General features: G+C 32.6%; 4 protein-coding genes and 1 long non-coding RNA gene across 13 annotated transcripts; 2 read left to right on the forward strand and 3 right to left on the reverse strand.

The window, feature by feature from the left end:
- The first annotated feature begins 147 nt into the window (after window positions 1-147).
- LOC122631267 (apoptosis inhibitor 5) lies at window positions 148-3,037 on the forward strand. Its single transcript, XM_043816736.1, has 9 exons — window positions 148-437; window positions 910-1,071; window positions 1,146-1,311; window positions 1,390-1,550; window positions 1,627-1,824; window positions 1,933-2,124; window positions 2,213-2,596; window positions 2,698-2,854; window positions 2,931-3,037. Exons 1-9 carry the CDS (start codon window positions 363-365, stop codon window positions 3,020-3,022), a joined length of 1,587 nt encoding a protein of 528 aa, XP_043672671.1. The 5' UTR covers window positions 148-362; the 3' UTR covers window positions 3,023-3,037.
- A 1,672-nt stretch (window positions 3,038-4,709) lies between these two features.
- LOC122631273 (mediator of RNA polymerase II transcription subunit 7) lies at window positions 4,710-5,994 on the reverse strand. 2 transcript variants are annotated; one of them, XM_043816750.1, is made up of 4 exons: window positions 5,751-5,994; window positions 5,279-5,673; window positions 5,031-5,183; window positions 4,710-4,941 (listed from the first exon to the last, which is right to left on the reverse strand). In XM_043816750.1, exons 2-4 carry the CDS (start codon window positions 5,606-5,608, stop codon window positions 4,741-4,743), a joined length of 684 nt encoding a protein of 227 aa, XP_043672685.1. In that variant the 5' UTR covers window positions 5,609-5,673; window positions 5,751-5,994; the 3' UTR covers window positions 4,710-4,740. The 2 variants fall into 2 exon arrangements, with proteins under 2 accessions (XP_043672685.1, XP_043672684.1); XM_043816749.1 differs by having other exon boundaries at window positions 5,732-5,994.
- A 900-nt stretch (window positions 5,995-6,894) lies between these two features.
- Window positions 6,895-14,744, forward strand: LOC122631263 (tyrosine-protein kinase Btk29A). 8 transcript variants are annotated; one of them, XM_043816723.1, is made up of 16 exons: window positions 6,895-7,034; window positions 7,153-7,331; window positions 7,873-7,936; window positions 7,997-8,131; window positions 8,249-8,542; window positions 11,767-11,828; window positions 11,905-11,988; window positions 12,070-12,134; window positions 12,215-12,280; window positions 12,353-12,481; window positions 12,571-12,764; window positions 12,847-13,018; window positions 13,136-13,304; window positions 13,452-13,570; window positions 13,675-13,927; window positions 14,008-14,744. In XM_043816723.1, exons 1-16 carry the CDS (start codon window positions 6,992-6,994, stop codon window positions 14,107-14,109), a joined length of 2,130 nt encoding a protein of 709 aa, XP_043672658.1. In that variant the 5' UTR covers window positions 6,895-6,991; the 3' UTR covers window positions 14,110-14,744. The 8 variants fall into 8 exon arrangements, with proteins under 8 accessions (XP_043672658.1, XP_043672657.1, XP_043672659.1 ...); XM_043816722.1 differs by having other exon boundaries at window positions 7,873-8,131; XM_043816724.1 differs by lacking the exons at window positions 13,675-13,927; window positions 14,008-14,744 and having other exon boundaries at window positions 7,873-8,131; window positions 13,379-13,520.
- Window positions 7,986-9,494, reverse strand: LOC122631278. The gene is made up of 2 exons (XR_006327662.1): window positions 9,368-9,494; window positions 7,986-8,491 (listed from the first exon to the last, which is right to left on the reverse strand). It is a non-coding gene; the product is annotated as an uncharacterized LOC122631278 (long non-coding RNA).
- A 542-nt stretch (window positions 14,745-15,286) lies between the features above and the next one.
- Window positions 15,287-21,622, reverse strand: LOC122631262 (arginine/serine-rich protein PNISR). Its single transcript, XM_043816721.1, has 12 exons — window positions 21,020-21,622; window positions 20,561-20,749; window positions 20,210-20,463; window positions 19,932-20,103; window positions 19,669-19,850; window positions 19,368-19,601; window positions 19,188-19,290; window positions 17,738-17,809; window positions 17,380-17,474; window positions 17,129-17,270; window positions 16,263-17,054; window positions 15,287-15,448 (listed from the first exon to the last, which is right to left on the reverse strand). Exons 1-11 carry the CDS (start codon window positions 21,111-21,113, stop codon window positions 16,285-16,287), a joined length of 2,307 nt encoding a protein of 768 aa, XP_043672656.1. The 5' UTR covers window positions 21,114-21,622; the 3' UTR covers window positions 15,287-15,448; window positions 16,263-16,284.
- Between the last annotated feature and the right edge of the window lie 735 nt (window positions 21,623-22,357).

Here is a 22,357-nt window from a genome sequence, read left to right on the forward strand (position 1 = left end):
GACTTCAACTATAAAACTGATCTTCAAAGAATGTTAAAAATTGGCTAGATTATTCGAAATTGTGATGCTATGTAATATGATTCAGAATTTCTAGATTATAATCACAACTAGATCTATAAAGATTCTATGAAATAACGGTTATTTTAAGCATATTTACTGAATATAGTCGGACGCCTCATTTGCGACGCCATTCTACGTACTTTATAGCCCTCTCCATACAGTTATTCGATCAAACGGACTCCATCTACCATCTTTAACACTGTTTGGCGTGCTGCGTGACCGGTTCTATTACTGTTTCAAAAGTTTATGTTCATATTTATGAATTCTGTGCCTTTATATTTCACTACAACGCAAGCTTTATCATGAGTACAGATAGCATCGAAAAGTTGTATAAAAACTTTGGCATTTTAGCTGATGCCAAAGATAAGTTAGCCGAAGTAAGTATTTATTTGGTTATGAAAAATAATCACGTTTGTATAAGAATAAACTTACAACTTTTAAGGAGCATGGTAGCACCCAAATTTTATAAAGTTGAATTACTTCTTATATTTCTCGATGTCTTGATCTTCTGTATCGTTTATTTGTTTCAAATTCTACTAATTCTTAGGCACGGAAGTTCCGTTCTATATCTTGCTTTTTTGTAATAATTAATGTTTATCTTTGCGCTTCTTTATCGTCACAACATTCCCATATGCACGTATTCAAGAAATCTTAGTACCTCTGAAGATCTTTGCCACGAAACATTTATTATCTATTTGGATTTCAATATATTTGTATCTTAGTACTTTGCTTGTTATCCGTATAAAGATTTTTCTTTATTATTTATACCCTTTTATTTTATTATTCTATATAATAGTTCTATATATTCTAAAAAAGAATCAATCAAATATCAACCATTCGTTTTTTTAGCATGAAAAAGAATACTTAGAAATTTTGACTGCTGTTAAAGGATCATCCAAAGAGAAACGTTTAGCATCTCAATTTATTGCAAGGTTTTTTAAATATTTTCCAAAATTAGCTGATCAAGCAATAGATGCTCATTTAGACTTGTGCGAAGATGAAGATATGGCGGTAAGTAATTGTTAACTAGTAGATGTAAACATTTTATATCCGCTTAAACGTAATCATATATGATTATAATATAGATAAGGAAACAAGCTATAAAAGATTTACCTACTTTGTGTAAGGATAACAAAGAGTACACTGCAAAAATTGCTGACATTTTAGCTCAATTATTACAAGCTCAAGATCCATCTGAATTAGCAGTTGTGCATAACAGTGTTATGTCTCTTTTGAAAAGTGATCCAAAAGGTTTGAATTTAAATATAATATTGTACGCACACATACATACAATTTTATTATGTATTAACTATGTATCCTTTTATCAAGGTACAATAAGTGGATTCTTTAGTCAAATTATTAATGGAGATGACGGAACAAGAGAAAGGTGTATTAAATTTTTAGCTACAAAGTTGAGAGCAATAGGTCATGACATTATTACTAAAGAACCAGAAGATTTATTAATTGCAGAATGCAAGAAAGTCCTACAAGTAGATTTCTCTATTGGTTATAGTCACATGATCTTTTTTTATTTTATATTTATTATTGTTTAAATGACTTTTATAGGATGTAACAGCCGATGAATTCCATAGTATCATGGAAGTTCTTAGCTGGACTAGATTAGGCTCTACTATTACTGGCCAGCAAGAATTAATTGACATCACGGTTGAGCAAGCTGAACTTTCTGTGCCATTTAAGCATACAAATATTGAACAGTGGAGCCGACTGATACAATGTATCAAACATGCTCTTCCATTCTTTAGTGTAAGGATATAACGTTTAAATGTTAAAGTATTTTAAAGTAGAATTGGAAATTAATGTGTGAGCTGTTAGATTTAATAAGTAATTGATTTTTTATTTCTGTTTTTATAGTCTCAGATTGATTCATCAAGATTTGTTTCGTATATCTGTGTTCAAGTTTTACCACATTTATCATTAATTAATGCATCTGATGGGAGGGATAGCCAGTTGGAGTTATTAAAACTTCTTGCAGAATTAACTGTATTTTGTGGAACAATAGAAAAACCAGAAGAAAAAGTACAACAGTTATACAACACATTAATTGTGCGTAAAATTATTTTTTTATGCGTTAATTTTTATCAAATTTTTTGATTGCCGTAATTTTAATCTTGTTTTCTTTTTTTCTCATCAGACGTATATGCCTCTTCCGCCAGCTACAGAGATAACAGATGTCCCAAAGTTACAATTTAGTCATGTGGAATGTTTAATGTATGCTTTTCATAAACTATGTAAGCAAACACCTGAATTTTTGGTAAAAGATCCAGAACAACTTAAAGAATTCAGACTTAGGTTGCAATATTTCGCTCGGGGGATTCAAGGCTATATAAAAAAATTACGTGAAGCAATTAGCGGCAAGTCTGAAGAAGAATTAAATTCAGAAGAGAATCAGTTAAAAGTAGTAGCATTGAAAACAACAAACAACATTAATACTTTAATTAAAGATCTATTTCATTCACCACCCAGTTTTAAAAGCGTTATACATCTATCATGGAAAACATCAATGAATGATAAAAAGGTAATTATATCACAAATGGGAACATATATATTTAATCTTATAAAAGTATACAATCTGTACATATAAGTATACACTCATGTTCAAATTTTGTCATATATTAGAGTGAAAAAAATTCTTCAAGTCAAAAAAGACATACTCCTATCACATTTGGAAATGATAGTAGTACCAGTAAACGGAATAAAGATGAAAAGAGTAATAAAAGGGAAATATATACACCTCCAAGTGGAAAATACAGTTCAAATATATCCTCGAATTATGGTATGTAGTTCAATGATCTCTGACAATTAATGTGACTTTACTTGTATTGATTTATTATTCACTATTTTATATTTAGGAAGCCGTGGTAGATTTAGAGGTAACAGGTCTGGTGGACGAGGTGGCTACAGGCCAAGAGGGCGTAGTACTTGGAGGAAAAGTTTTTACTAAATATCAGATAGTATGGAAAAAGGAGACATTTAAAACCGTGTAATCATAGAGAGTGATTCAGTCAGACCTGAAAAATATATGTGTACAGAAAAGTATGTAGAAGTGTATTATCAACAGAATGTGGTGTTAACAAATGTGACGGAACAAGTAAGACATTCTTTGTTCCTTAAATGTGTGAAGAGTGTTTATGTGAATGTCTCAATTACATAAAAACCTTATGAAAACAGACAAAAGAACACAAATGTTTTCAAAGTGCAGAACAAAATATGAATACTATTGGAATGATCATTAAAAAAACAACAGCAAAGCTTTATTTGATATAAAATATGATACCCACGATAATTATTCATTCATGATTACTCTGCTAACACCAAACAAAATATAAATAAATACTTCAATTTGATAACATCTATATATAAATGATATATAATGGAAGCCAGTTTAAATGTACACAATGTATGTACACATAATGTGGCTATAAGATGAAATCGTATGACAAATGAAAAACACGAATATGAAGAGTTTAACTAAGAAGAAAGATACTTCTGTTTCTTAGTGAAATAAATATAATGTCAAAAATACATTTTTCTATTGAAAATTGAAATAACATAATTATTATATACGTGCTTGATAACTACTAAGCACAAGAAGAACAAGTTCCACAAAATTGTAATATTCTCATCGAATCAAGAAAGTCATAGTGTTTGTGCAGTGTCAGCAGATATATTAGAAGAAAGAGGATATTACTCTTTCTAAAAAATATGTAATATCAAATTATTAGCAGTCGTAACATTTGTCTTATCTTAAGTAACTTTTGTATCTTGTGCCCTACCCTGTGAATTTATTTGTTGGCAGGAATAAGATGCAGCTCATGTTGAGGAAACAGCTGTTAATGAGAGACAAAAGAATATTTAAAAAAGAGAAAGAGAGAAAAAAAAAGAAAAAAAAAAGACGTGATCAAAAAAACAAAAAACACTGTGATCATTATTCTGATTTATATCAGCTTCAACGCATCAAGAATGCTTTAACTTTCCAATATAATTTTTCTATTTTTTCTTTAACACTTCTATCCATTATTTGAATACTTTATATGTTTAAGACAAATTATTTAATATTTCGATGAGATCTCCGAATAAATAAAAACTTCATCTGTGTTAAGTAAAAAAATACATAGATCCTAAAGTTTCTTTGATCATGATCTTATAAAATTTATTTAAAATATTTTCTATTTTACAGAAGCTGTACAAGAATGGAAGGTGACGGAAAAAAATTTATGTAAAAAATAATTGTTTTACTTTACAGATTTCTGATGAGGACATCATGAAGTTTCCAGATGCTTGTAATATCATAGATAACGTTTTTCATTGCAGGAGGCGTTCTAAAATTTTGTATGTATTGTATTGTACTTTGATTATAGCTGCTCATAAGGTGAGTTTTAGGTACTCCTCCTCCCTTGTCCTTAATTGAATTCATTAATTCATTTTTTGTAATTCTGCAATATAATCTTATTAATATAATAAATAATGTTATACTCTATACACGTATGTTGTTCTTTATACCCATTATATATGATTAGAGGGAGTATTGAAAAAATATAAATAAAATATATAATACACATTTATAAAAGAAAACATTCAATCACTATGTATAAAGTTGGATTTTATATGAACAATTAATATAATACAGATGCTTTTAAGGAACAACACTATATTTATATCTTAAAATAAATTATTTGATGCTATCATATCATCTATCGTTTTACACATAATACGATCGCTTTGACTACATGTATCCATGTTTTGTTGCTCGGCACCTAAAGTATCAATGGATTCCATCGCATCGATATTAATTGCAAGCTTGGAATCTAATTCAGAAGTATCTGGAAGCATTTGTAAAGCATGCTGTAGTATCTGTTGAACCTGAAATAAAATTGCTTTAACAAAACAAAATTCATAATACTACTATTATATATGTAATGTTTTTTTTAACTTTGATATCCATCTCTTACCTTCTCAAGATGCTTTTGAAATCTTAATGCCGTTTCTATACGTTGTCTACGCTGTAATTCCATCATGACTCTTAACGTTTCTCTTGCCTGATGTGGTCTAAATTCATTTAAAAGATGATGAATATGTATAAACAATAAACTTAAATCTTCTACCTAAAAAATATATTAGATTATTTTAAGTATATTAAAACTAATAAAAAGTTAAATACGTATATTGATCTATTATTATCAATTTTTTAAATGCATACTTTTTCAGCACGTCTTGGACTATCGGGACATTGTACTAATAGATCTATTAAATCTAAAAAGTTTACTAGTAAAGAGTGATTAAGTTTTTTTAATTCACGTCGTCGATCAAAGTGTTGAGGATATAATCTTTTGATCCCTTGAGCTTCTAAGGGTCTGATGATACTATCATCGGCATTAAATACATTGCCGAACATTGAATAAGTATCATGAATTGGAGGTGGAGGCTTGGGTGCTCTTCCACGACGAACATTTTCATCCGTATATAAATTGATATATTGTAATGGTGGTAAAGGCAATGAACTAACTTGCATTGCCTCTGGTGCTGCCATTTTATAATTGTATCAATACATAGGTTTTTGCAAAGAGTAATATTTTTATAACGTAGTATTCTTATCTGCAACAACGTAACGATGAGGTTAGAATAACGTATTGCTTTAATTCATCTTGTATACCTTCTTATCTGAAGCATACTTGTTTGTTTTGTAAAAGAATATAATTCTTCAGCTTATTTATAAATATATATAATTTAATTAAGCAATAGTTCTATTTTCTATTTGAGAATTTTCTCCGATTCGACAAAACACAACGAGATTCACCCTTGAACGTATCGTTATTTGAGTTCACAAAAAAGATCAACAGATATTCCTCTTTAGAAAGTCATCATTTTATATTAAAATATATACATTGGACAAATTAAATCTCAAATAGATAATATTAATATTCAATTAATATTCGATAATATAGTTTTATTAAAGCTTGGATTTATTTAAGTTGATAAAAAGTTGCAGTTTAAATTCAATATTGACTATAGTTGTATGCCACTTCCTCCTATCTCACGAACGTTCCTCGATGTTCGGGTGGTCTCGGATTGACAGATTATAACAGTGTGCATGCGTTCGTCCACGTGAACTCTTTGTTGCGTCTGGTGTACATTTGTGTGTGTTCATACCGGTCATGTTTTGACAGCTGCCAAAATAGTGCAAAATAGATGCAATAAAAAACATCAATAGTAGATAAGTATGTACTACTATATGTTAATGTCTCAGTTATTATTTACAAAAACAGTTGTATAATGTTGATTTGAATAGTTAAACCTAATGTCAGTTATAAAAGCGTTGCAACGATGAAAAATTCGCTACTATCACTTCTCTTTGTGTATAGTAAAGAATACGTGTATATTTATAGTATAAAAACTTACACTATTTTTGATATAAAAAGTAAACATAATAATGTTTAAAAAGAAAAGAAATATCGAAATCTTTTCGAATTATAGTTCTTACATTTGTGAAGGTACTTTGTTATTCTATATAAAATTTATTACTTTGAATTTGGCTAGATGTCATTTTAGTTCAAGCAATGTATTTAAATTTGTTTCTAAGATATTTAAAATTCTTATCATGTATAGTTTGATTGTTAGGAAGTATACACGATATGTAAAGGTATTGAGAAAGTTATTAAAAAGTACAACTTTTAGTTGACTGTAAGTTTACTAATCTGCAATATAGATATAGAACATGGTAACAATGATATATAGTGGTAAAAACTAAGTAATCATAGTCTTATATTTTTAGGATTAGAAGAGCCGCCGTTACATCTGTATTTTCCAACACATAATTTGTCAGACAAGATCTATTTGCAGAAGAGTCAAAGCACAAAAATCTTATCATGATTGAATTTTTATTTTCTTTTGAAAGATTATTGTAATCTTAAAGATGCAGGCTGTAAAGTCCTCTTATAAGCTACATTTTACAAAGTGTATGAAAACAATTCTTTTTTCTATTACGTTTCCTTGTCAATAAACCTTTTTAATCGAGTTATTTATTTATTAAAATGTTAATATCGTTTATTGAAATAAAAATTTCTTCTTTACAAGGTCTGTCGAGAATGGCAGGGAAAGATGCGAAGGTGGAATCAAAGTCAACAGACGTGGTAAGGCAAGGATTTATGGTTAAACGTTCTCAAAACAAAAAACGTTTCACTCCTGTTAACTACAAGCAACGTTGGTTTGTACTGACTCGTCGTCATCTCGTGTACTATGATAGCGATAGCGAGGTAAGTACAAAATATTCTATTGGGAAGAATTGTGTTTACTTGCATTGCCTCGTGTAAAGATCGCATAAATACATAAGTCTTTCAATAGACTCTGTGAATTTTTTCTAATTTTCTATTTGTATGCTTATAAATAAATTAATTATAGTATATAAAAAATGAATGATTAGATTCAATATTCATATATTATTGTATGCATTGTATGAGAATAACTAATATTCAAATAGTTAGTAAACAAATTGTTAACTTTTTTATATGTTCTAATTAAGTAGAAACTTAGATATAATAGATGTCATTAGAAAGAAATATATCGATGGAATAAAGATACGTTGGTTCTGGTTAATTTTACATTTGAAGCAGGCAATGAAACGTAGTGCTGTGGTAGTACGCTGTGGTTTTCATAGTTATGAACCATTGATCTATCATTTGTCAGATATGTTATTATCGATACAACGAGGAGATGTTTATTTAATATGTTTATGTGACCTTCTGCCAATGTATTATTTAATTTTTTAATAAAGAATCGACCTATTTTTTGTTGCAGCGGCGCAAAGAACGAGGTCGTATTGCGATTGAAACGGTCCATGTGGTAGAAACAGCAAATCTTGGTAATAATCCTGGATGTGGGAGTGGGAATACAAAAATAGATACAACTGGTAATGACTTAGGTAGTAGCGGAGGTAACGTACCACCAGGACTACCATTCCAGATAGGATATCGAGAAGCTGGACAAGAGTACACTCTTTACCTTCTTGCTGCTAGGGAGCAAGATCGATCGGAATGGATACGTGCTATCCGCGCTGGTAAATATTCACTTGTTTCATGTTACATTGTTTCATGTTACGTACATCGCATTACATTATACTACGAGTCTAAGGGAAATAATAGTCAAATTAACTCTTCATTTTGTTTTGCTTCAGTATGCTGTGAAAATCCAGGTTTAAGCGATCGTTATCACGTGGGCTTGTGGAGTGGAAAACGTTGGTCCTGTTGCCGTTTGTTAACGCGGTCCGCCGAAGGTTGCGATACATGCAGTTCTTGGTCTATGAATGTGACAAACGCTCCAGCGTGTCCGCTTCGAACAATAACTTCTGCTACGGGAAATGTCACTGCTTCGATTGTCAATCCATCAGCGGATTCTACGATTCAAACGGCGGCAAACGCTGAAACGAACAACAATCCGATCATTCAACCGCAGGCGTGTTCTACGTTCGGTAAGTAAATATTTAGATTTCAATCGATCCTTATTATATTAGAGCCTAGTCAAATCGGTTGTTTTAAACGAGACAGTTATCTCTTATCTGTTCAGTTCGAAAGAAACGCAAGTCGCTCTTTCAATTTAAACGGACGATGTATAATACAGACAATTTATTGTGATGTAGCATGATGTTCATAATAGCACTGTCATTGTTTCTTTTATTTCTTTGAGTAGAGTGCAAGTAATCAAATATACATTATATGTACTAAATCTCTTTGAGATAAAAGGTGCGAGTCTCGTTTATAAAATGGATTACATTTACTGTAATATCTTAGAAAGTCATCGAATTATAGAATCTTTGGTGTCAAGCCAATATATTTTCTTTTGCATTTAGATCATTTTTATCAAAGACATTTTCTATTCAATCAACTTGTCGCGGAATATACGTGCAGGCATATGTATATTCAATGAGAATAGAGTGTAATAAGAAAAATGAATGAAGCGAATTATCAGGGAAGGAATTGAAAATATATTTAAAGGATAAACGGGCTCATCGAAGAAGCGAGCGCGTATTCCCCCAATATTCTTGTCGCGGTTCGCAAAAGGTTTGGCAAAGGTGGCTTCTATAAAGGTGAAAGTATGGCAGAAAAAGGAGGGGACCCTCGACCGCTCGTTATATGTACTTTCGAATCATTCGCGAGTATTAGTTGCGAGTACGTAACCGAAGCGTGTACTTTCGTCTTTCTCGCTGTGTATCGGTTCGAAGATATTTATTATATATTTGTTGTTCAAAATGCTCGTCTATCGGGCATCCGTTTTGTGAAAAGTACGCTTTGAATACCAGTGATTCGTATTCACGGGTATGATGGTGATAAGTGTTCTGAAACATGTCGCGAACGCTGCCACCAACGCTGTTCACTCGGCTGCCGTTAATGCCATTGGACATAGTCTCACCAATGCGGGTACGTCGAATTTATATAAGCAGATTTGCGATCTTTAGATTTTCCGCTGATTTTTGCTAAATCGATAATCGCTCGGATGCTCAATAAGGTCAGCGCTTCGTAAAATCGATTGGCGATTAGTGCAGGACAATGCGGGAGAAATCCGTTAAGAAATATATATGCATCGTAAGATGTATGTCTGTATGCTCGCGCGCGTGCACGCGCGTGTGCGTAACACACACAGTTAGCACTCCGATCGAACTTTCGCTTTTACGCTTTCTATTTGATCTAAAATCTAGAAATCTAAAATAGAAAATTATATCGTTATGATCAAAAAGATGCATGCGCGCACAAATATACACGTATCTTTTTTGTATACTTTTTGTACACATATTTACAGTTACATCGATAGAATGTTACTTTCAATTTTTATTGTATGATTGATCGTAAGACGATTGAGAAGATCAATTTTTATATCGATTTTGTTAATATCCGTGTCTTGTTTTCTTCTTTTCTTTCTTTTTCTTTTTTTTTTTTTTTTGCTCACTGCATACTATTCCAACGTGGAAGAATCATACACGGTAGTTCTTTTTTTTTCTTTATTCTTTTTTTTTCATAATGCCTTTTAAGACGGATACTAAAGTTTTTTTAGCGTCACGAAATAAACAATGCCGATGCGCAATTCAATTTGTTTCGTTGTTATGTTTCTACGTGAATTAGTAGCACGAAGTTTTATTTCTGAATTTATATTCGTGATAGCCGAATTTGTAAGATGTTTCTTGCGAGGGCGTAGCAATAGTACGGGTGCATCGAACGCGATCGGTAGCTGGCGCCGCCCTCATAATTAGTGCAAAAGACTGGAACGTACAGAATTTTTAAGACGATCATAAACGGTCGATTATGATCGGTTACGTTGTCGAATGAACCACGTACCGTTTCATTTTTATTTCCCTCATCTCTTTGCATAATAGAGTCATATCGCGATATCTCATTTATTTCTTCTGCGACTAAAGTATATATAACTGTTAAGAAGATTTCATAATATATATACGATAATCCTTTTATCTTAGAAAAGAATATAAGAGTTGCTACCTTTGGCTCTTCTTATGTTTTAAACTTTTTATGAAAAGCCATTTTTTCTTTTTTTCATATCATTCAGTCAAAGTGTTTGCCATTGATTGGAATTTTTCTAGTTCAATAACTCTCATACATTAGATTATCAGGTAAATTTAATTATATTAATATTATAAGCAATTTGTTTTAGCCTGCTTTCTTCTATTAGCTCTAAGACAATATTGCCTCTTAGCGTGTAAATGTGTTTTTAATATAATAATTGGATGCCTTTTAATGTATTGTAGTTACATAGAATATCTAGTACAATTTTTTTTTTGGATTATGCTATGATCTTACTCAAATAGATATATAGATTTTTTTTTTTTTTTTTTTTTTTTTATATAATAACTCGATTTTCTTTTTTTTCCCCTTTCTTTTTTGTTTTAAATCCAGAAACACGGCTTGAATTAGCATAAAATAGATTATTTGGCGTGCGTTAATAATGCGATCACAGTAGACAATCGATAAACGAATTATATTTAGTTCGTATTTAAGGGTACGTTTCATGCACACTGTGAACTATTTTAATATATATTTTCCGCGTATATATTATTATGTTATTAGTATCAATAATTGAGTACAGATAATTGCATGTATTTTAAAATTCTCATGCATGCTGCAAACTTAGATCAAGAAAATTGCAAAAAACATGAAATTCGGAAATGAACAAAGGAACACATATACACTCCAAACAACAAATGATGAATATTAAGATGCCAACTTCAACAGAAACGTTCCATTCGGCAGGATAAATTGTGCATAATGATCAAAGAATTGGTACTGGTATGTATAAAATCTATAAATGTAATTATTTCATCATTTTTGGATTTTTTTTGTGTTAGCAGAAATGATTCAGAGTTTACCATGATTTTTATCGAATGAACCACTCAAAATAGACAAAATGTCTAGAATTTAAAGATACTAAGCTATTTTTAACTGGTATATTTTAAGTAGGCTTTCCAATAAGGTATTCCATGCTTTGTAGGGCTTCAATAATTCTGATTATGGTATTTGCATATTTGATCAGTGGTCATGTATTGAATATGCTTTTACTTGGCTGATGACTTCATCTAAATATGGATAATTTTATTTAAATATGTTATTCAAAAATAACTCTATCTTGCAACAATAACGGTTCTTTTACTTTGAAGCATACATTAATTATAAATTATTATTCTTGTTACAGGTACTCCTTCAACTCCAATAATGCCTGGTGGAACTCCTGGTACTCCATCTTCTAAAAATAAAGTACGTCGTTAATTTTTTTAACTTATTTGCAGCAAGTAATAATTTGCAACGAGTAAAATAATAAATACGTTTTTAGGACAAAATAGTCACAAGGGCCAAGGTTGTGGTGGCTTTATATCCTTTCCGTGCAATAGAAGCTGGAGATCTTTCTCTTGAAAAGGTAATAGTATTATACAATAGTGGTAGATACGTACAAGTTCGAACGATATCCGTGTTTTATATTAATTCATTAATTTCATAGGGGGCAGAATATGAGGTATTAGATGATTCCCAGGAACATTGGTGGAAGGTGAAAGACGAGCACGGGTAATTCCATAAACGTATATCAATGGGGGAAGAAGAAAAAGACACGATAAATATAAAACATAATAAAATTTTTATTTCAGATCAATTGGCTATATTCCTAGTAACTATGTCAAAGAAAAAGAACTCTTAGGATTGCAAAAATATGAGTAAGTACTTTTGTCTTTTGTCGTTGATCTTCAGATGTTCGCGATAGGTGATTTTTTACTTTTGTAATGCAGATGGTATGTGGGTGATATGTCAAGACAACGAGCGGAATCTTTATTGAAACAAGAAGAAAAGGAGGGATGTTTCGTCGTTCGTAATTCTTCAACGAAAGGTCTTTATACACTTTCACTTTATACAAAAATGTAAGCATTTATCTTAAATCAATTTAACTTCGCTACTCCGATCGAAATTGATTATTTCTTTATAATACGCTCGATTGTATTTTTTGCAGTCCACATCCGCACGTAAAACACTATCATATAAAGCAAAGTTCGCGAGGAGAATTCTACCTCTCGGAGAAGCATTGTTGCAGTTCGATTCCTGATCTTGTGAATTACCATCGACATAATAGCGGGGGACTCGCGAGTCGATTAAAGACGAGTCCTTGCGATAGACCAGTTCCACCTACCGCCGGCCTCAGTCATGGTTAATAAAATATTAATTTCGTTCGAACGTTCGAAGAATGATTAAATCGATGTTATTACGATCTACCGTTTAATGATTGCAGATAAATGGGAAATAGATCCGGCAGAACTACATCTACTGGACGAATTAGGCTCCGGTCAATTTGGAGTGGTACGAAGAGGAAAGTGGCGTGGTTCTATCGACGTTGCTGTGAAAATGATGAAAGAGGGAACTATGTCCGAAGATGATTTTATAGAAGAAGCAAAAGTCATGACGTAAGTACAGTACTGCCTTTATTCTATACGGCACTTAAACTCTGAACACGTGTATTCTTACATTTCGATTATTCTCTATTTTTTTTTTTTTTTTTTTTTTTTTTTTTTTTTTACTAGGAAGCTACAACATCAAAATCTCGTCCAACTGTATGGTGTTTGCAGTAAAGACAGACCGATATACATTGTCACAGAGTATATGCGGCATGGATCTCTTCTCAACTACCTCCGTCGTCACGAAACTACGTTAGGTGCAAATGTTGGTCTTCTGTTGGATATGTGCATACAGGTGAAATTATTATATAGCACGTTTTCCTGTTACATTATACATCATGTTAATAATATTCTTTGTTTTTTTTCTAGCATATTCAGAGATTACCATATGCAAAATGGAAAAATCTGATCGAATAAAAACTTTCCAAAATACTGGTTTCAGGTCTGTAAAGGAATGGCATATTTGGAGAGACATAACTATATCCACAGAGACCTTGCAGCACGCAATTGCTTAGTTGGATCTGAAAACGTAGTGAAAGTGGCCGATTTCGGTTTGGCAAGGTAATGTTTATGTCGCACGATTAATTTTGCTTTGAATAATGGATAAAAGATTTCTGATTTAATGTGATAAAAATGCGTATTAGTCAGGTGAGAAATGCTTTTAGATATGTCCTAGATGATCAGTATACCAGTAGCGGGGGTACTAAATTTCCAATTAAATGGGCACCGCCAGAAGTGTTGAACTATACTCGATTCAGTTCTAAATCGGACGTCTGGGCGTACGGGGTACTGATGTGGGAAATTTTTACCTGTGGAAAAATGCCTTACGGTCGTCTCAAGAATACCGAGGTCGTCGACCGAGTTCAACGTGGAATTATATTAGAAAGACCGAAGGCTTGCTTCAAAGAAGTTTACGAGGTTGATTATTATATCTCTGCTTTGAATGAATTAACGTAAAAAGAGGAAATCATTTTTACGAGACAAATGTCGTATTTTAGGTAATGCGGAAGTGTTGGGCACACTGTCCGGAAGTCCGACCTTCTTTTCGCGTTCTTAAGGAACAGCTCATTAGCGTTTCTCAAGGCCTTCTCAATGATTGACTCAACCTTCTCCGGTGTATGCGCCTTTCTTCACCCTCTGGCCGATCAATACAATACATAAAGTCTCCATCGTCATTGGAGCAATCGACTTCTGTTCTAGCATCCTCTAATTCATCGTGCAATTCTTCGACATTACCTTCATCACACAAAACTCGTGCACCGGCCTCTTTGCCTTCCTCGGTCAACTTCCTACATCAATCATCGACCATATCTAGACCAGAAGAGGAAGAATCATCTTCGCAAAGCACGACTCATCACTTGGCTAGTCAACCATCCGCAAGTTCATCTAACGTTTGCGACATCTGCAGTTCTTATGGACATCCGTGGATAGAACTTTGCAAGGCAATACGGGCTACTAAAGATAAATGAACATTTTCGTTTATTTGTAATATAGTGACTACACGTCGTTTTTGCTTTATAAAATGCTTAAATACAAGCTGCCCTCTGTTTTTAGTCTTCACAACGAGAAAATTAGAGTAAAATTGGAAGGAAATTGAGGAATAAATAATAAAAAAAGAATGCGTGTAAAGACGGGGTTCTAAAAAGCTTCTTTACTGAAATATCGCTATTAAGACAGGAATTAGTTGTACGTTTGAAACATCTTATATTACAATAAATGTTTAAGATATAAGCGAGTTGTGGCATGTGTAACCATTGATAATGATTTTGGTAATTCTTATTTTCTTATCGTTTCAATATCGAACAATTAAGAAAGTGATATATTTTAGACTGTGTAGTAATTCCACTGATCAATGTTAGTTTACGATATCTAATAGAATAATGGCCTCGATGTAACAACGATATTCGTCAGCATTTTTAAATCGATCTACTTTCATATTTTTTTGATGCTCGTTTACGTTTATCCTATCATTATTTTTATTTTAAAAGCGTTTATAAAAATTTATGACGTTCATAATGTTTGTTGATATCTTTCATTCGCCACGCCATAATTTCATTAAAAATCTATTCGAGGATTATAATCGGGTACTATAATGATTATACAGTGCAAAAACGATTGTGGTTACGGCCAGTAATAAACTTGATGTAACGTCCATTCGATCGTTCAAAGATTTTTTACTTTTTACATGAAATTATACTGCAATATTTTAAATAATTCTATACATGCACGAATATCCCAGGATGATAAATGATATTTTCTCGAGTCATAACACATTTATTTGAAAAGAAAATGTTATTCTTTATTATATCATACCTTCTTATACACATCGGGAGAGACTGAACGTGATATATTTAAAACGAAAGAACTACCATGGTAGTATACACTGATGGACTGAGGCAGAATGACATATTGAAGCCAACTGGAAGCCAGTGGAAAATGCTGAAACAAAATAACATTTCTAGGGGATCCTGCCAATATTCTTATAGCATGCATACACTTAATTTATATAGTATTAGCAACGTATTAAATAATAATAGAAAATAAGGGACGACGAAGAAGAGAAATTTCTCTTTGAAAATATCTTTTAGATTAGAAAAAGAGATATCGATATTACACTTCATAATATAAATAAAAGATATATGTATATATATACATACATACATACATACATATATACGCATATACATATACATATACATACATACATATATATATATATATATATATATATATATAAAATATGTAGATTTTGAAAGTGATAAAAGTGACATCCATTATTTTTTTGTTGGAAAATCCAGCATTTATAATAAAAATAATATTAGTGCGCAATAATAATCAACCTTTAGAAAGAATTTCACATCACTTTCAAAATGAGAAATTTGTATGCAGCACGTAATACTTCTGATGTCCAATGTAAGTTTGATCAACGCAATCGTATAAATTTAACTCATTTTAGCACGATAAAACGTCTGGCTATTGTGTTAATGCAATCTTTGAGAGACACCGTGTTGTATGGCCATAACACATACTATTATTTTTTAATACTTATTGTTAGTATAAATTAATGTTAAATTGCAAATACATCCGAATATCGATAAAATGTTATGTATTAGATAGACAAATCGATACAGAGAGCCAAATAATAACAGGATGGATAAATTGTTTTGTACGTTTTTGTCTTTGAGCATAAAAATAAAATAAATAGCTTTCTGTATGAATCTGTTCACGATATAAATATGAATGTATATACAACCTTTGCTTGAAGTTGAACAGGCTCAATTCCTGAATCGATGCGATGACTTCTTACCATCACGAGTGTTCCATTGATGTGACTTTGATTGCGACCTTCTACGATCCCTAGATCTAGACTGACTTCTCCTTCTACTTCTAGAAACGTAAGATCGCGATCTGTGACGATCTCGCGAACGGGATCGTGATCTTTCTCTGGTTCTTGAAGAGGACTTTCGTTTAACCCTTATACGCGATTTGCTACGCCTTATCGAACGAGATCGACTTCTTCTTTCTCTGGAATGCGAATGAGACTTCTTTTTTCCACTAGAACGCGATCGGGACCATTTTCTCGATCCAGACAGAGACCTAGATCTTCGGCAGCTTCTAGATCGAGATCTTAATCGTTTTCGATTTCGTGATTTCGATCTGCGCTTTCTACTGGACCTGTAATTGCTCGACCTTGAACGTCGCCCCTTACGGGACTTTACCGATCTCGATCTCGACGAGCGTTTTCGCGTACGTTCCGATGAACGGGATCTCGATTTCTTGCTCCTTGATTTACTTCTACTTTTAGACTTTCGTTTCCTTTGATCTCGATCACTTTTTTTACTTAATTTTTTGTTCTTCTTCGTCGAATTATGACTTGTATCAGAGCTCGTTGATTCAGAATTACTAGATTCAGAATTAACTGATGCCGAAGGGGTACCGGCTTTTACCACATCCGCAGAGGCATTTACTTCTCGTGGACTTTGTCCGTCACTCGACAAACTTTCAGATGCTGCTCTTTGAATATTTACCGTTTCTTTCTCATCAACTAAAGTGTGATGTTACGGAGTTATACTTGATAATGCAATAATCTCTTTTAGTTTTATTATTTTCAATACATACCTGTATCTCTGCAGCTAGTATTACCAATATGATTTTCCTGTTGTACATTGTATTGATCTTCGTTTTCCTCTTCTGCCGCAAGACGTGCTTCTATCTCCTTCTCTGTCTTTTTGAATGCCTGCTGCCGACGTCTCAAAGTTTCCTGTAAAACGATTAACGTCAGATATAGACTCTTCCTTCCCACGTTCTCTCTTTTCTTTCTTTTTTCTCTTTTACCGAAACCGTTACGATCTAAAATGTATATTAAATACCATCAGCTCTTCGTCACTATCATTGTTTTGGAGTTGTTCTTGCTCATTCTGTTCTTCCTCGGATTCGCTATTACTGTCGCCGTAGATGCCCAGACCTATGACACACAAATATTTAGTTAAATCCATTTTAAAATTCTCACACTGATCCTTAAACGTGAAAGAACATACGTTGAACCAATAAATTTGCTGCTGCTATTTCATTATAAAATGTCCTGAGAGACATCTTCATTTTGTAATCTGTCAGTAAGTATTGAAAGTGCAACATTGCACAAACAGTAACTTTTGCAAGCGACTGTTTCTACAACCATCCTTAGGGAAACACAGCACGTGGAAGATCATAAATACATATATAACTTACCAAGTTTTCGAGTGATCTGAGCAAGAGGGGCCGTGTTGTTGAAGGATGCGACTGAGTGCTCTCCTGCAGGGGCTTACAATACACACGCATTTAGTAATCAATCGCTAAGAGTTACTTTGCGGATACCATCCCCCCTCCCCAAAAAACACATATTGTAAATTACGCTGCTCAGCGTTTTGTAAGGAGAGAGACAACTCTGTTCCTCACATAGCTGAAAAAGCTTTTATTCTTATCTCATTAAACTATCAAAACTGAGATTTTTCGTAAGTTTAAATTAATAAGATATTATTTTACAATATCTTAAGCTTACAGGTATCAGTTAATGAATGTAATATACCTATACACAAGCGTGCACGCGCACGCTCTTATATTGCACTTTAATGATGATAAAAATTATTAAAATCTCTACCAACTACAGCATGTTATTATATTCAATGCAATGTAATATAAAAGAGAGACAATATTCTTACGTTCGAACAGAGATACAAAGATATTTACGTAAGTTTCTTGAAACGACACGGTTAAAGCGAATTCTTTCGCGATCAATGATTTCACTGAGAACGGTAGGTCCGTCTTTACACGATTTATCCCTTGAATCGTATAAATTAATGCATAACATGCTGTAATTTAGTAAATGAACTGAATTGATGAATCGTTATCACTAATAGAAGAATAAAAAATAAATTTTTCATAAGAGTAAATGTGACAGTGACAGTACTTATGTATGAAACATGAGATTCATGAACTTTCAAGCTATATGTCAAACGTGTTGTACGACCCCACCTGTCCAATTTTCGTGTGAAAGTAATCGTACGAAAGTAATCGTGCGCTTATCGCGCATATACAAGTACATTTTGATACATCTTTTCATACGTCTTTACGTATCCTCCATTAGTAGTTAATGGAACAAGCGTACAACTAAACTCTTATCCTTGATACATAATAATATATCGTCAGATAGAGTTTTATTTTTATTATTTTTGTATTACGAATTCTACACTTCATCGATCACATATTCGACCAGCATATGTTTATGTCAACACGTTGGAGCACGATAAAATAATATATACTATAGTATAAGCATACTTTATAACACACTGCTTCTCAAAACTCCGTGATTTTCTTCCGAATTTAATGCAAAAATTGTATGTATGGCATTCTGTTAACGTATAATGTTTAAACTAACGATATAATCACAATAAACTAATATAGAAGTAAAGTAAAGGCTTCATACTCCTGGAAGAGAAAATCAGATGTCCTGCAACTGTCAAATAATTAAGCCTATGGATTAAAAAATCTTTGTTTAATGTTGTAAATATTGCATTATACAATGGGGCCGATAGTGCTCTCCATGACATGGCACAAAATTCATGTAAATTAAGTATTATATATTGACGAGGAAAAATATGAAGTTTCGTTATGTTAGTGTTATCATGTGTATCTGGAGTACCTTTGGCACGTGCGCGATTCCAAACCTCTCTGCATACTACCCCAATTTCTTCATTCGTTACTTCCAAAAGAATTTCTGTTAGAGATCTTCGAACTTTCAACATCTATGGCACAAAATTAGCTGTAAATTCGTATATGACTCATAGTACGTTAAAAAAAAAGACGACGTTCAATTATTTACCACATCCTGCAAAATTTCCTCTTGCGATCGTTTAACGGTAACGGGCATACTACCAGAGACCGGTGTCGGACTATTATCAGCGGCTATACTTGGCTCAGGTGAATCAGCATCTCGAAAACGTGACTTTCTTGGACGAATAACATCTGGTGTACGTTCGTAATTCTTTTTGTTAATATTCTGTTCGGTCGAACTTGTCTCGAATTCTTGATCTACTTCTTTTTCCGAATCTGAATCCTACGTGGAGAATCAAGTTTCGATTGTACTTTACTTACTGAATCTTATTAATTTATCGTATACTTACAAATTTACTTTTCGAAGGATTAAGAACTAAACGAGCCTCATCCTCGGCCTTTTTACGAGCTTCTATTTCTTGTTTTCTTAAAATTTCTTGTCTTTCTCGTTCTACTGCTTTTTGTTTTTCCCTTTCCATTTTTTCTAATCCTTCTCTAATCCATGCTGGCAATTGACGACGTTTTGCTGCATCTATGAAGTGATCATATTTAATGGAATCTTGCTTTTCATTATTTCTTAAGAATCATTTTGGAAATTCCTCTATATTTTTACCGATGGTAGTAGTCGTATCTTCTTCTGGTGTTTTTTCCCTATTGTTTCTACATCTTACTGCATCAATAGGTCTCATATGTGGTATTCGATTGGTATGCCGAATACCTTTCATATAAAGTAATGGCTGAGAAGGCACTGCAGTTGAAGATTCACCAGACCAGAAGTTACTGACCTAAGGTTACACGCGTTGTTGTAAATGTGCTTGCAAAGTTGAGGCAAGACTTGATAAAACAAATCTTTCTTATCATCATATCTTTTTTCTATTAAGAGATACTAACTTGTTGATTATAAGGTTGCGACGGAGGTGCGGAATTATAAGAATACAGCGATGGTGTTACTGGAGGTGGTACGTTAAATTCTGTAGTCGATATCGTTGGACCAGGTGGAATGATGGGTAATGTAGGTACTCCTGCAGGTTTTCCGTCAGGACCTATAGTAACTCCAGGAGGTGGAACACCAGTCCACTCCCAAGTTCCAGTATTGGAGTTAGAAGTGTTCCAATGTCCCCATTGACTCCATTGAGCCCAAGCGTCTGATGACATTAAGTTTTTATATATATATATATGTATGTATGTATTACAAGTATTTTATAGAGACAAGCTGATATATGGTATAAGTTGTTATATTACCAGAACCACTAATCGTGGGAGCCGGTGGTGCCGGTGGAATATCATCTTCTTTGGTATCCATATCCATAGGTGCTTCACCACTACTATCGTTCCCTGGGCACAGGGAATCGATCGATGGTGGTGGTGGAGCAGGTGGAACAACCGTTTCTTTCATTTTTATCCATTGTTGAGCTAATGCAGCCCAATCAACTATGGTAACGTATAATTTATTATTTCATTATTGCTACCGATGACAAAAGTAAAAGTTTAATAGATTTGACATAATGGAACCGTATATTACGGAAAATACAATAAACAGCATTATTTTTGATCTTTCAGAATGTTGGAGATTATGGATTTATAGAGACAGAACAAATAATTTCTGTAGCTATACATTCAATATCAAAAAGTATAATACACTTTTGATTCATGGTAAGATAATTAGGAATGCAAATTAATAAATTTCATTTGTTAGCCTACCTTGATCATTACTCATATTTTGATATGCTGAAGGATTTAAGGCCCATTGTGTTGGATAATCTTTCCCTTCAAACATGTCGCCACTCATTTTCATCCGTAATATTTAACAACTTTATCTATTTTGGTTAAATAGCATTCCACTAATCGTTGCAAAAAAATCCAACACTGGAATATTGCTATATATGTATATACTACATGCGTATATTCACATACGCGAGTGCGCGCGCGCGCGCGCATTGCTTTTATGTAGGCATTCTTATTACATCACGATTATGTGAAAATTGATTTTAATTTTTCAAGTGTCTTACTTTATTGACCGAATATCAAAATTATTCGGAATCCTAAAATATTGTAGCACAAAGTACATTCCATGCGCGAAAGTTATTGTTGATGATTCGAAGGAACGAATATATTTGATAGAACGATAACAAATTATCGGTTACTAATGGTAACGGTGTAAAAAAAGTTATATATAATTTTTTTGAGTTATTAAAAAATTACGTATGCCTTTTTTCAAAATTATTATAAGTATTTCAGCGATTAATGTATAATCTGTTATAATACGGCCATAAGGCGTCCCGAACACTGTTGCCAACTCGCAAAATTTTTACTGCACGTTCTGATTCGTCCAGAGTTATTCTAGTAAAAATGCTTTCTTTTTTTCACGAAGTTTCAAATAATGAATACTCTTGTTTGAAGTGAAATTATACAATTAGATAGTACAGGAAAAATATAAAGTCAATAATGTCGTGATAACTTTTAGCAAAGACTGCTTTACGATTCGTCGATTTTTGACACCATATTGGATAATTTAAACCATGTAAGACAAATTGACCAATCAGCGTAATTTTACGAAACGGAACTTTTTACGTTTAAATTATGGATTTTGAATAATTAAGTTTTATTATCAACGTTTCGTACTTAAAATATTTTTTTCACTTTACTCCATTGTAGCCACTTTAATGGATATAAACTTATATGTTCGTTCTAAGAGGTTCCTTCGATTCTTTTCCATTTGTTTGATTGACGAAAAAATAGACTTAATTATTCATCGGTATAATCTTTCTCTGCAATTTTATTTACTTTTTCACAAATACAAGAACGACAAAAATTTGAAACAGTATAGACGATATATTTATTCGTTTTAGTTCTAATGATTAAACGAAATAGTATAAAGACTTGTAAAATTCAATAGTGGTTTTATCGTATAATGATGTTCTATATAAGTATTATAGCTTACGAAATAGAAGATAACGATTCATTAGTCATATGAGTAAATAAATGATGTACAATAAAATACAGTGGAAGACGAATAAATTGGTGCTATGAACGTAACGT

Source organism: Vespula pensylvanica, chromosome 8, assembly GCF_014466175.1.
Source record: "Vespula pensylvanica isolate Volc-1 chromosome 8, ASM1446617v1, whole genome shotgun sequence".
Classification (NCBI taxonomy): Eukaryota; Metazoa; Arthropoda; class Insecta; order Hymenoptera; family Vespidae; genus Vespula; species Vespula pensylvanica.

Coding starts and splice junctions, on each gene's coding strand:
- LOC122631267 (XM_043816736.1), top strand. CDS start 363: ATGAGTACAGATAGCATCGAAAAGTTGTATAAAAACTTTGGCATTTTA. Junction 1,312..1,389: donor TTTGAAAAGTGATCCAAAAG/GTTTGAATTTAA, acceptor CCTTTTATCAAG/GTACAATAAGTGGATTCTTT. Junction 2,855..2,930: donor AAATATATCCTCGAATTATG/GTATGTAGTTCA, acceptor TTTTATATTTAG/GAAGCCGTGGTAGATTTAGA.
- LOC122631273 (XM_043816750.1), bottom strand. CDS start 5,608: ATGGCAGCACCAGAGGCAATGCAAGTTAGTTCATTGCCTTTACCACCA. Junction 5,184..5,278: donor GTCCAAGACGTGCTGAAAAA/GTATGCATTTAA, acceptor TATATTTTTTAG/GTAGAAGATTTAAGTTTATT. Junction 4,942..5,030: donor TTCAAAAGCATCTTGAGAAG/GTAAGAGATGGA, acceptor ATTTTATTTCAG/GTTCAACAGATACTACAGCA.
- LOC122631263 (XM_043816722.1), top strand. CDS start 6,992: ATGCAGGCTGTAAAGTCCTCTTATAAGCTACATTTTACAAAGT. Junction 11,989..12,069: donor GAGATCTTTCTCTTGAAAAG/GTAATAGTATTA, acceptor TTAATTTCATAG/GGGGCAGAATATGAGGTATT. Junction 13,019..13,135: donor GAAGAAGCAAAAGTCATGAC/GTAAGTACAGTA, acceptor TTTTTTTACTAG/GAAGCTACAACATCAAAATC.
- LOC122631262 (XM_043816721.1), bottom strand. CDS start 21,113: ATGAAAATGAGTGGCGACATGTTTGAAGGGAAAGATTATCCAACACAA. Junction 20,464..20,560: donor TCCCACGATTAGTGGTTCTG/GTAATATAACAA, acceptor TAATGTCATCAG/ACGCTTGGGCTCAATGGAGT. Junction 19,602..19,668: donor ATCCTTCGAAAAGTAAATTT/GTAAGTATACGA, acceptor TTCTCCACGTAG/GATTCAGATTCGGAAAAAGA.